At 39.6% G+C, this 12,657-nt stretch overlaps 1 protein-coding gene across 2 annotated transcripts in view; it reads right to left on the minus strand.

The window, feature by feature from the left end:
* The window catches only part of BABAM2 (BRISC and BRCA1 A complex member 2), a 400,562-nt gene that overhangs the window by 28,129 nt on the left and 359,776 nt on the right, over positions 1 to 12,657 (minus strand). For both annotated transcript variants that reach the window (XM_047069871.1, XM_047069870.1), the window contains exon 11: positions 5,910 to 6,063. In XM_047069871.1, the coding sequence (XP_046925827.1) occupies positions 5,910 to 6,063 (154 nt within the window). The remainder of the gene's footprint in view (positions 1 to 5,909; positions 6,064 to 12,657) is intronic.

A 12,657-nucleotide genomic window follows, 5' to 3' on the forward strand; every position in this document is an offset into this window, starting at 1 on the left:
CCTACACAGACTCTTTCAGAAAACAAAGGTGGAAGGAAAAATTGCCAGTTCATTTTATGAAGCCAGCATGGTGCTTTTATCAAAATCTGACAAGGACAACAGAAGAAATTTCAAATCAGTATCATTCACGAACATGTAAAAAATTTTAACACACTGTTAGCAAATCAAATCTAATAATCTAAAAAAGGATAAAATATCATGACTGAGAAGGCTTGTATACCCCTGGAATGCAAGGTTGGTCCAATATTCAAAAACTAATTAAGGTAATTTATCACTTTAATAGAATAAAGCAAAACCATAGGATCAGGCCAATAGATACAGAAAAAGCATTCTACAGAATTCAACACCCCATTCATGATAAAAACTCTTAGCAAAGTGGGAATATAAGAGGACTTCTTCGTGTGATAGAGACATCTATATAAAACTTACTGCTAACATCAACCCTAATGTGGAGACATAAGGCCAGATACCTGATCTTACCACTGTGTACTAAACTGCAGATCCCAGCCAGTGCAATTAGGTAAGGAAAAGAAATTTAAAGCCATAAAAATTATAAAGATTGAAAATAAAAAGTAAAGCTGTAAGAAGTGATATGATTGTTTATGTAAAAAATGCTAAGAAAACTACAAAAAAGCTACTAGAATTTAGTACTAATTGTGAATTTAGCAATGTGACAGGACACCAGGTCAACACAGAAAATTGTCTGTATTCCTATATACTAGCAGTAAGACAGAAATAAAATCTAAAAAAACTATCATTTGCAATAAAAGTAAAATCACTAAAAAAATACACAAGCTTTCTACACTGAAATCTCAAAACACTTTTTAGAAAAATTAAAGAAGACCTAAATAAAACCCCATTCATTGACTGGAAGGTTCGATATTGCTAAAACGCCAATTTTCCCCTGGTTGATCTATAGATTTAACACCATCTCAACCAAAACCTCAGTGGTTTTTTTTTTTTAAGGGGAAAATGGAGTTGGAATTGGCAAACTAATTTTAAATAAAACGTATGTGGAAATGCAAAGAACCCAGAATAGCCAAAACAATCTTCGAAAAGGACAAAGTTGAAGAATTTACGTTTCCTGATTTTAAGAAATATTGGTATTGGTATCCAAACAGAAAAACAGACCAATGAAACAGAACAGAGTATCCAGAAATAGACCCACTCATATGTAGTCAATTTATTTTGACAAAAGCATGAAGGTGATTCAATAGAGAAAGAAAAGTTTTTTTCAACACATGTTGCTGGAATACCTGGATATATATAAACAATTAACTTCAGCCTTTACCTCATACCATACACAGAACTTAACTTGGGATGAGATGGATCAGAGACCTCAATATCAAGCCAAAATGAAAGCTTCTAAGAAAAAAATGTTGAAGAATCTCTTCATGACCTCGTGGTAGACAAATAATTATGAGGCTATGAAAAGCATTAACATAAAAAGAAAACACTAATAAAATAAATTTCATTAAAAATAAAACCTTTCTTGTCATCAAAAGACATCATTAAGAAAATGAAAAGGCAAGCTACAGATTGGGAGAAAATACTTGTAATACATAAATCTGACAAATATATAAATAACGCCTAAAACTCAATAATAAAAAGACCAACAACCCAATTAAATATAGGCAAAATTTGAACAGATGCTACTTAAAAGAAGGCATACCAATAAGCACATGAAAAGATGATCAACATCATTAATCATCAGGAAATCAAGATTAAAAAAACACAATGAAATCTCATTTCATCCCCTCTGGAATAGCCAAAAATAAAAAGACTGACAATACCAAGTGTTGGAGAGGATATGGAACAAATGGAACCCTGTATATTGCCCATGGGAGTGTAAAGTGGTATAAAGACTTCATAAAAAATTTGTCAGTTTCTTATAAAGTTAGTCATACACATACTCCCAACCCCAGTTATTTACTCAAGAATTGAAACCATATGTCTATGAAAAAGGCTTATATAAGAATGTTCTTTAGCAGCTTAATTCATAAAGTCCCCAAACTGGAAACAACCCAAATATATATATGCAGACGAATGGATTAGCAAATTATGATATATTTCTATAATGGAAATTCCTCAGCAGTAAAAAAGGAATGCCATAACCAATAATTTTAAAATAATTATACTAAATACAAAAAAACACACAAAAGAGTATGATCTGTACTATTCCATTTATAAGAAGTATCTAGAAAAGAAAAAACTAAGACATGTGATAGAAATCAGACAGTGTCTGTCCTGGCGATGAGGAGACTAATTGGAAAGGATAGAAGGTAACTTTGTCAAAACTCCATCAAAAGACAGTCTTAAACCTGTCCACTTCGTTGCATGTACATGACACTGTATGTAAATTACACTGCAATAAATATCTTTCAAAAGATATATACACAAAGCCCCTGCCTTCAAAGAACTCACAATTTAAGGAAAGGAAACAATATAAAGATGTGAAAAATCAAAGGATAATACAAAAGAGATTTCACAGCAGTACACCTGGTCCCTGACTTACAATGGTTCCACTTAACAATCTTTTGACTTTACGATGGTGCAAAAGCAACATGCATTCAGTAGAAACCGTACTTTTGAGTTCTGAATTTTGATCTCTTCCCAGGCTAGTGACAGGTGGTAGGATTCTTGTGATGCTGGGCAGAGGCAGTGAGCTGTAGCACCAAGTCCACCCCTCGATCATGAAGGTGAACAACTGATACACTTATACGAGCATTCTGTCCTCACACAACCATATTGTCTTTCACTTTCAGTACAGTATTCAGTAAATTATGTGATATATTCAACACTATATTATGAAATAAGCTTTGCGTTCAATGATCTTGCCCAACCGTGGCTAATATAAGTGTCCTGAGCACATTGAAGGAAGTGCAGGGCTAAGCTAGGATGTTGGGTAGGTTAGGCGTAGTAATGCATTTTCTATTTACGAATGATATTTTCAACTATAATGATGGGTTTATAGGGACATGACCCTTTCGTAAGTTAAGGAAGATCTGTACATGACCAACAGTCAACTGAGACTAGGAAGAGTGGAAGAAGCTGCCTGTGTATTAGCATGGATGGGGAAAACCATAGGGAAGAACACTGAAGGATCTGAAGGAGCAGAAAGAGGGCGAGGGGAAGGGGTGAGCAAAGGCAGCAGTGGAACAAAGCAGAAGCTAAACACAAGAGTCTTTCATATGTCCACTCGTTGACTGACCCTTCATATCAGGTCCATCCAATAGGGAGGAGTACAGTCTTGTTTTACAGGATGAAGTTCAGAAAGATTAATGGCCCTGCCCAAGGCCGCAGAGCTTATTCGATTAGAACCTGTGATAGGAGCTGGGCATGCGTGACCCCAGAGCCTGTGCGCCGTCATTAGAGGGCATTTTTCTTGTGAGGACAGAATTTGCCGGACAGCCATGCGCAAGAAGCACATGTCATAGGAAAAGCTCGGATCAGTGCCAGAAAGCGTCCTTTCTGAGTTCACATGTTTAGAACTTTGCTCTACAGGAGGGAATAAACAGCTGACTCCACTCAGAGAGCTCTACTGCTGTTCATAAACCGTGAGAGTGTTTATGTCATGGGCAGAGCTCTCCAAGTGAATTATAGCCTTTTACGCACTGAGCACATACAATATTTTCAGAGGACAAAGAAACAGGGCGTGGAAGGAATGCTACAGTTGACCTTTCTCTCTTTCTGTCCTTTCTCTCCAACCTTCTCCAGCAATCTTAAGCCTATCCTGCATGGACAGTTCTCTGATTGTGTTTATCCATTACCTGCCTTTCTGACACAACCCAGGAAAGTTACTCACTTCAATTTAAGGAGCGAGCTTTTAAACTATTTCTTCTTCCTAGGATGAGTGGCTGGCTTTCTCTTTTATTACATTTAAAATGAATCCATCTTCCCTACAGTAGAAAGCAGATTTTTTTAACGTTACTTCAGATGTTTTCTTTAGACTGGTGTTAACATAAAGCAAATGTCTCTTGCATCTCTGAACCAATCTGTTAAGATAAACAGGCTTCACTTACGATATTCCTATACTGAAATCATAGGCTTGTGGTCTGCAACTCCTTAAAGACTCAATTCATACATGCTAAAAGGTCTAGTTCAGAAACACACACACACACACACACACACACACACACACACACACACACACACAGCTTTGCCATGGAAACCACAAGGACATGTCTGGTTCAGAGTCCATAGCACGTACCACAAATAACAGCCCATCTTCTAAGGGCAGATCTTGTATATACACAGGGAAAGCCCAGACAATTAAACAACTGCAATACCTCAAACATAAAGCTTACTTTTTAATCCCTTTCTTCAAGTCTATTTCAAGATACCAAAGTCTCAATGATTGTTCTTAGGTACATTTGATTATGCCTGTTGTTTTCCTTAAACACAATTTCAGACTTGGACATCATGGATAAAAAGGGAAAATACAGGGAGAAAGGGCACACTCAAGTTTCAGATAACAACAATTCTGGATTCCACATGAGTCTGGGAAGGTGTGTGTTTCTACAGAAAGCAGCCCTGTCATTATTTAACAGAGCCCCAATCCTGATTAGGTGGAGGCTTTGTACTACAGAAAGTACAGGGGATGCCAGTAGGCACCCTGGGGAGGGTGTCAGGGAGGGGAAGCAAGAGCGACAAGTCCTACTAATTGGGAACATTCTAGGTCTGGAAGGCCAGGTTTTGTCAGTACTTAAAACTGTCAGAAGTTTGGTATGATAAAGACTTTGATCTCTCTTGCTGGGCTACAAATTCCATGAAGACGTGGACAACTTTCAATTTGTTTATCGCTGTATCCCCAGCATGGAGCTCACTGCCATGGGGGATGCTCAATAAACAGAGAAGGAGTGAAGGAAAAGGATGCTTAATAAGTATTCTTCATTTGTGTGATTCTGTGAATTTCATCATCCTTCAGCTGGGCTCACAGGTATGATCATATGGTGGTTCAGAGTGAGTGATAAAGTAATAGCCACCTGCCACTCTAACCATGATTGATTCTTGGAAACTATGATTTTAAGCCACTGTTGCTTCAGTCTAGGAGGCCATGGTTCAACAAGACTGGGGTTCCAGACACTGAAGTCTTATCCACAAGGAACACTCAACATACTTTCACATTTACATACTCCATATGACTCGTGAATGCTTTCCACAGATAGGTTCATGTGCAGTACTTAAATCCCTAAACTCCAAACTCTAGCTAACTTCAACCTCTATCGAATTTCCAACTTACTTCCATCCCTGTGGATTCTAATAGTTCTAAGCTATTTGTGTAGCCATTTATTGAGTCGAGGAACACACAGGCCCTATTTTGGGCAATGGCTGTAGAGACACAATGAGGTATATAATCACTTTGTTCCTTCAGACATTACAGTTCCACGTGAAAAACTCAGTACTGGATTCATGTAATCACTGCAAAAATCCTATTTGTTTACCATCAGGTGAAATTTTCCATTAAAAAAAAAATATATGAAAGTAGTTGCTAACATTTTCATCATCGACCTCATTTATCCGCTATTCTAACTTCTATCTAGTACTTTTTCTCCAATCTAAACAGATTTCAGAAACATCCTGTAACCCATTAAAAAAAGAAAAACAATCTACCTGATGAGGCTAGATAAGGGGTTGGCAAACTTTTTCTGTAAAGGGACAAATAGCAAATACTTTTTGCTCTGCAGGTCCTATGTGATCTGTTGTAATTTCTCACTCTGCCACGTTAGCAGCCATGTGAACAGCCACGCAAAATAAGTAAAGAAATGGGCATGGCAATGTTTCAATAAAACTTTATTTACAAAAACAGGCATAGGACGGAATTTAGCCTGTAAGCAATAGTTTGCCAACCCCTGGACTAGATAAACAAAATGCTCCTATTTATAGGAAATAGCAACGGATTCACTTACTTTGCTCTTTTGGCCATCTCATTTCCATCCCATCTGGGGCTGTATGGATAATTTTTTTGGGCCTGGGAATAAAGCTGTCCACTGTTGGTAAAGTGATAGACAGACTGGAATGTGAGAGTCGGCTGGTCTCGAGGGAAAAACAGGGGCAGGTCGACTGCAAAGACAAAAGAAAGGAAAAAAAGTTATGGTTTCAACGTATGGGTTAAACTTGAATGTTGGGTACAGGACTCTATCTGAACTACAAACGGTTTGAGATTTAGGTAAAACATATGGAGGGAGGGGCCAAGAAATACCAAAGTGCCTTCCCTGACTTCAAGGAGTTTACAATCTAGGCACATAAGTGAAAATCACACATAAAAATAAATTTAACCAATATGAGGCATGATGTGTGGCTGCTGCTATGAAATGGTCACAGAAGCTGGGCACTCCCAGCCATGTGAATTCCTCCTATGGCATTTACCTTGTCTAGTATTTAGTAGGGAAGTTAGTTGATTATTTTTTTAAAGTCTCTATTAAATCACAAACTCTTCAAAGGTCAGGCAGTATCTTCCTCATCTAGAATTTGATGGAGGGGGTGGGATGGAGGCTGTCCTTAAAAAATGGATTTGGAATGGGGAGCAAGAGGGGCAGGTGATAATCTTTACATTTTATAGGATACGGCCACTGGACTACCAGAAAAAATAAAGTTATCACTTTACTTCCAATCAAGCAGTGAATTCTGCTACTCAGCAGTTTGAAGCATCTCCAGATGTGTTACCACATATAGTTCCTAAACCAGTGGGGGCTCCTTAATGGAACGCAACAGGGACTAATCTGAACACTGCATATGTCTACTGAGGGTAGCCTGATTCCAGTGTTTGCTGCTAACAAGTATTATGTGCTTTGTCTGTTCATTTTGGGGTCCTTTAACTCAATTTTTAAAAATAAAATGACTCCTTTTTAGTTTGAGGCAAAGCAACATTATAAACACAGACTGTTTCAGCAGCACATTCCTCAAGGCATATAATGTGTATTTGTATGAACGTTACCACTTCTAGGGCAAAGAACAGACAGGGACATCAACTTACGAAAATACGATAATGAGAAAAAATGTGTATAGAATTTCCTAGCTTTACAGAGTACTTTTATATACTTTATCTCATTTGATAGTTATAATTCCATGTAGGAGACATTATTTTTACCATGTGCATTTAGCAGACAGACAAACTTGAGACTCCAAGAGGTTTATTAACTTGCTCACGCCCCAGCTAGGTGGAGGTGGGGCTCGAATCTAGTCCCATGGTGTAAATCCTGAGCTCTCTCTACTGGGCCCCATTGCCTCCTGCTCTTAATGATACTGGTGCAACCTGCTCACAACACATTCATTGTGTCACTGTTACCATTCTCTGAAGTCTCTACTGTGAAGAACGTACAAGATTCATCTTTCTGGCTACACGAGGCAAATATATGAAAAGAAAATACATACTAGATAGCTACACATCTGTCATCATGCCGGCGTAGGGTGACATTTGACTTGGGCTAGGCCCTCTAAGCATCCAAAAGTCAGGTTTGCAGCAAACTTTTTAAAAAACCCAGAAAACAAGAAACAAAAAAAAAAAATTGTTCAGTGTCTTAGACCACTGCATATATTTGACTCTGACTCAGTGCTGCAGGGGGTTTCTACATATGAATCACCACAACCCAAGAAAAGTGGCAAGACTTTGAATGTCCACTCGTTAGTCACATTTTCCATGGGCCTCCGTGTGGTGCCAGCACATGCCTGTTTGTGCCAAAGCAGAGATTTAGTAACGTATAGGAAACAATACAAAATAGGAAAAACAAACTTAAATTATAAATAATTTGATTCAGAAAGCCCCTTTGAGTCCCTTTATATTATGAAGCAGGATTTGTAACATCTTCAGTCATTTTGAATAAATATTGCTTTCTAAAATTAAGTTTATATCTTTTCTGATTACTCATTTCATCTCCTCTAATTTTAGAAAGCATGCCTATTTACACATAGTTTAATTTGGCTTCAATTGTTTATATTACATATACATTTCCAAGTATAAAACGAGATTCACATTAACCCCCAAAGCAATCACCAACAGCACTGGTGAAAAGTATTTAACATGCATGAGCCTCCCTTAAAAAATGCAGTGATTTTGAATAACAGAATTCAATGGCAATAATTTACCAATTTAAAGTAAGTATAGTCATATTTCGTATCAAAGTAATACAGAGAACACCACAGGCTTCATGATTGTCAAGCTATCAGCTTACTGGGCTTTGGAAAACGTTATATTTTTTGTTCCTGTTATTTTGTTTTGTAGAAAATGAGTTGCTGGTATTTTGACATGCTGAAAAATGATTTTCCCACCTAGTTCTGAACCATCCACTTTGACCCCCTAAATGCCCAATTAAGATCAGAAACAATTCAAAATGTGAATGTAAATTTATTTACCCAGGCAAGTGAATTGTTCTGATTAAAAAAAAAAAAAAATTTCCAGCCAGCTATATGCTGATATGTACCACGATTCCCAGAAAAAACAACACTGATTGCATGATTATTTCTCCATGGAGCTTTTTCTAAAAAAGTATAGTTGAAGCCAATATTAAAATCTGAACACAGTAGCTAGATGAACAGTGAAGCAGGAATGGTCAGAGTACTTGAGACATAAAATCGATAATCCACATGAGAAAATAAAATTCAAAAAATATAATTATCTTGCTCAACTGAACTAAACCATACCCTGCCTGTATCGGTCAGGAATCAATAAAAGGATGGATTCTTTGAAAATGTTCTATGCATAAGAAGGAGTTAATAACTAAAATATTTATGAGAAATGCTTTGCATTTTTCTTGAAAGAATGCTTTGGATGGTACAAATTAGTCAGAATTAAAAAAAAAACACAACAAAGTTTGTTTTCCTTATCTCCAAATGTTCTTCTCACTTAACACTTGCCTATAGGCTAACTCATGATTTTTTAAAAAGATTTCACGTTTAAGTAATCTCCGCACCCAACGTGGGGCTTGAACTCACAACCCTGAGATCAAGAGTCACATGCTCTACTGACTGAGCCAGGCAGGCACCCCTCACTCGTGATTTTCTGACGCATAGTAAAATAATGACGGCAGGCCTTCGCACAGCTAACTTGTTCTGAAGGTACTCCCAGGGCTCTACGCAGTTTGGGCTCATATTAGCTATATCGGAATTGAGTATTTTAACTATTGGCTTCCTTTGAACCCAACCCACCTACCGGCTCAAGTTTGATTCCCAGGGTAGAACCCCTCCATTTGGTTCAGTTACTCGTCAGTATTAGTTGGACAACTGCTGCCTATTTCCTTCTTCCTGTATACAGAGACTGAATTTTGGTCAGCTCTCTAACCACGGAAAGGATGGCCCTCGCTTGTTCAGTATAATGTCAATAACCACTTTCCAAAGCATTGCTTTCTTCAAGAACTTGTTGAAACAAGTCACTGCCAAACACTTCCAATTGTGTACAACCTGGGCATTTCACAGGATTCATTCACAGGGCACCCCCTGCCAGAGCGCAGGAAGGCACCATGAGGCTCTGTACCGGCTTGCTTCATGGTGGATAGTCACTGCCGTGATGAGCTCCACTGCATACAGTCCCAGAGCTAGTGGTGTTCTCCAAGCGCCCGGCAGCCATGCGGCGTGGAGAGGGAGCTGAATATGCATCAGTAAATTTTTTGCTGCCTCTCTCCAAACCATGCTGGGGTTCACACGGGACAGATGCAGTTTCGCTTTCCCTAGTAAACAAGCGTTAAGTGTCCCCAAGTGCTCATCCTTTCACATAAGATGACTTCACTAAAGTTGCATCTGAATTCCTAAGCCACTCTAGAAATCTGTCACTTCTCCAAAGACCTCCACGATGGAAGAATGACCTTGAACGGCCAAAGCGACGCCACACCATGTATGGGATCCATAGGACAGCTGCCAGATACTCATTCAGAACATTTCAGGCATAGTTCTAACAAGTTTGATTATATGACCTTTCCAGAAAAAAACCCCTAATTATGGCAAGATTAGGACAAGGTATACTGACAGCAAGTAATGATAACTAGCAGTCTGGCACAAAGGAAGGAGAGAGAATAATAAATATAAACAGACTTAGAAAATAAAAAATAATCCCAGCCTGGGGCCATTCAGCATAGAACAAAAAGCCCAGCCATCCCTCAAGCTATTACCATACTGTAAGTGACGTTCACTCCCCATCTTGGTAACCTGGCAGACACTCTTGGTTTCCTACCAACAGCCATTCTCCATGGGCAGAGCCCTCCTCCCACTCTAGAGCCCAAAAGTGCTGGGTATTTGCTCTCTCAGCCTTCCATGAGACCAAGGCATAGAAATGTGACTCAGTCCTGCCAATGAGGCCCAAGGGGAAGTCGGCTAGGGGTCTTCTGAGAAATATTTTCCTCTCTGAGTAAAGACACGTGTAAGGAGAAGCCCCCGTTGCATTCGTGCCTAGATCTTATCATGTGAGATCTCGAGGCTTGGAGCTGTGCACCCCACCTTGTGACCATAAGGGGAAAGTCAGCCTGGCAACACTGAGCTGTTGAATTCATCAGCCCTGGAATGTCCAGCTCTGGAGTCCTTGCTATGTGAGACCGTTACAGGTCCTAACTACTTAAACTTCTTTTAATCAGGTCTCCTCAGACTTGCACTCAGAGGCATCTAAAGAAATGTTATTTCTTGCAGCTTCTGTTCAAGAAGGCAGGATAATTGGATAACCAATTTCAGAAGTATTTCCACCAAGCATGGTTGAAAACATTCAAGGCACATAAATAGGAAAGTTTTAGTTGTCAGGAAAATTCAGTTATGTGGGACAGTTCAATCCTTGAAAATGCCAAACAAATGAGGGGTTAACCATAATTGCTTCTCTGGGAGTCACATCATCAGATATTTTCATCCTTATTCACCAGTCAGCCATTACTTCATTTCTCCAAACCTTCCAAACGATATATTGCTGTGTCCTTGGGTTAGTAGGGAAGATACTCACGCCTTGGCTTCGTGGTGGTTACAGTTGTGTTTCCATTTTCAGTCCTCTGCAGACTCTCCAGTTCCTAGAAGCCTTATTAGCAGAGAGTCTTAACTCCATGTCGACTTGCTGAAAACTCCCCCTCCAACTATGACTCCATTTGAGGTCAACTCTTCCTAAAAGCATTTTGCTCACATCTCATTCCCAGGCTGCCCCCACAGTGAGCATACCAACCACCTAGGGAAGCCTGCCATTTATTACTGGACCACCCCTTACTTATACCATCTTACTAACTACACACAAAACCCTTGAGACACATGGAATCTAACCACTAGAAAGTGAAACACCACACATCCAAAGGACTTGCCTACAAGAAATATAAAAGCAAAGTTTTCCAATTCAGAAGTACCCCCCTATTTAAGGCGTTAAAAATAGAATGGTATCTCCGCTTACCATCCCTGCCTTACCAGATTTTGTTGAACTGCCTTCAAATTTTCATTGCCTTTTGTAGATCTGACCAGGTAGACAGATTACTTTTGGGGTTTTAATCTTACCAAAATAAAGCCTGGAGATTCTTGAATTTTGCTGTAAATTCTAAACATTCTAATACGGTAGAGGACAGTATGGTATGGTGGAAAAAAGTGCAGCCTTTGGAGTCAGATAAAAATGGGTTTAATTCCTAGCGCCACCATTTATTAGTGGTGAGGCCATAGGCAAAATATTTTAGCTCTGTAAATCCTGATGTTCTCATCTGCAAAATGAGGATAATTTTTAGCTCAGCACTGCTGACAGGACTGGACAAAAACAGAGCAGGTAATAAATAAATATGAATTCCCTTCCCCTTCCTCCTTTCTTCTTTGCTTTGTTTTCAATCTGGCTTTATACACTGTCCCGTATATGCGAAATTTCTAACTAGAGCAGAAATGTTCACAGTGCTTAAGTTTTAATTACTTTGATGAAACCTTCTAAACCTTGCACATACCTTCACATCCCAGTGTATAGTATACTGAAAATAGGCTAGCCTTTTCTTGATGACAGAAAACACACCAAAAACCCATTACACATGACGGCCTCCAGGGTTAAGGAAGATTTAGTTTGCCCTTTCCCAATGCCTCCTACACAAGGGCCACGCCTCCTCAACTGTCCACTGGTAAGAGGTGATGTGCTCTTAGAGCGGCACACGGAGGCCCCCAGGACTACCGCGCTATGACATGCTCTCTGCCCCCTGATCGCAAACTTTCTCTACTTTGTTTCCTTTTTCCCCCTTTGCCACTTCTCATCAAGGCCCACTCTCAATGTCCTCTCTCTATCTTCCCTCTTCTCTTTCTTCGTCTACTTCATTCCATGTGTGTTGTGTGTCAGCCTCTGAAAAGTCGGGTCCAGCCGACTATCCATCCTGAGACCAGAACGCGGCACGGGGCAGGGGCTGCACTAACGGGAGGGAGGTGATGTGGTGTGGAGTCCCGGGGTGCCTTCCTCCAGCACCGCTCAGTGAGCATCTCCCCCTCCTTTTCTGTGTTTGTTTCCTTCCAGGTTTACGGCTGTCCCAGATAGTTGGGAGTTACAGGAAATCTGGTCTCTGCTTATATTTTGTTTAGCGTTTGCTTTTGAGGTACTTTATAGATACAAATGAATCATTCCAACACCCAGTGAGACATTCACATAAAATTGTAAGAAGAACCTCAGGATGAAAGGGATGCCATAGTGCTGGCCGGCGAAGAGCTGGGCTCTCTCACCCTGCCCACACAGACGAGCCCAGACTGAAT

This window comes from Lynx rufus, unplaced genomic scaffold (genome assembly GCF_022079265.1).
Source record: "Lynx rufus isolate CCGP_SWC_20201006 ecotype Redwood Valley unplaced genomic scaffold, mLynRuf1.p SCAF_8, whole genome shotgun sequence".
NCBI lineage: Eukaryota > Metazoa > Chordata > Mammalia > Carnivora > Felidae > Lynx > Lynx rufus.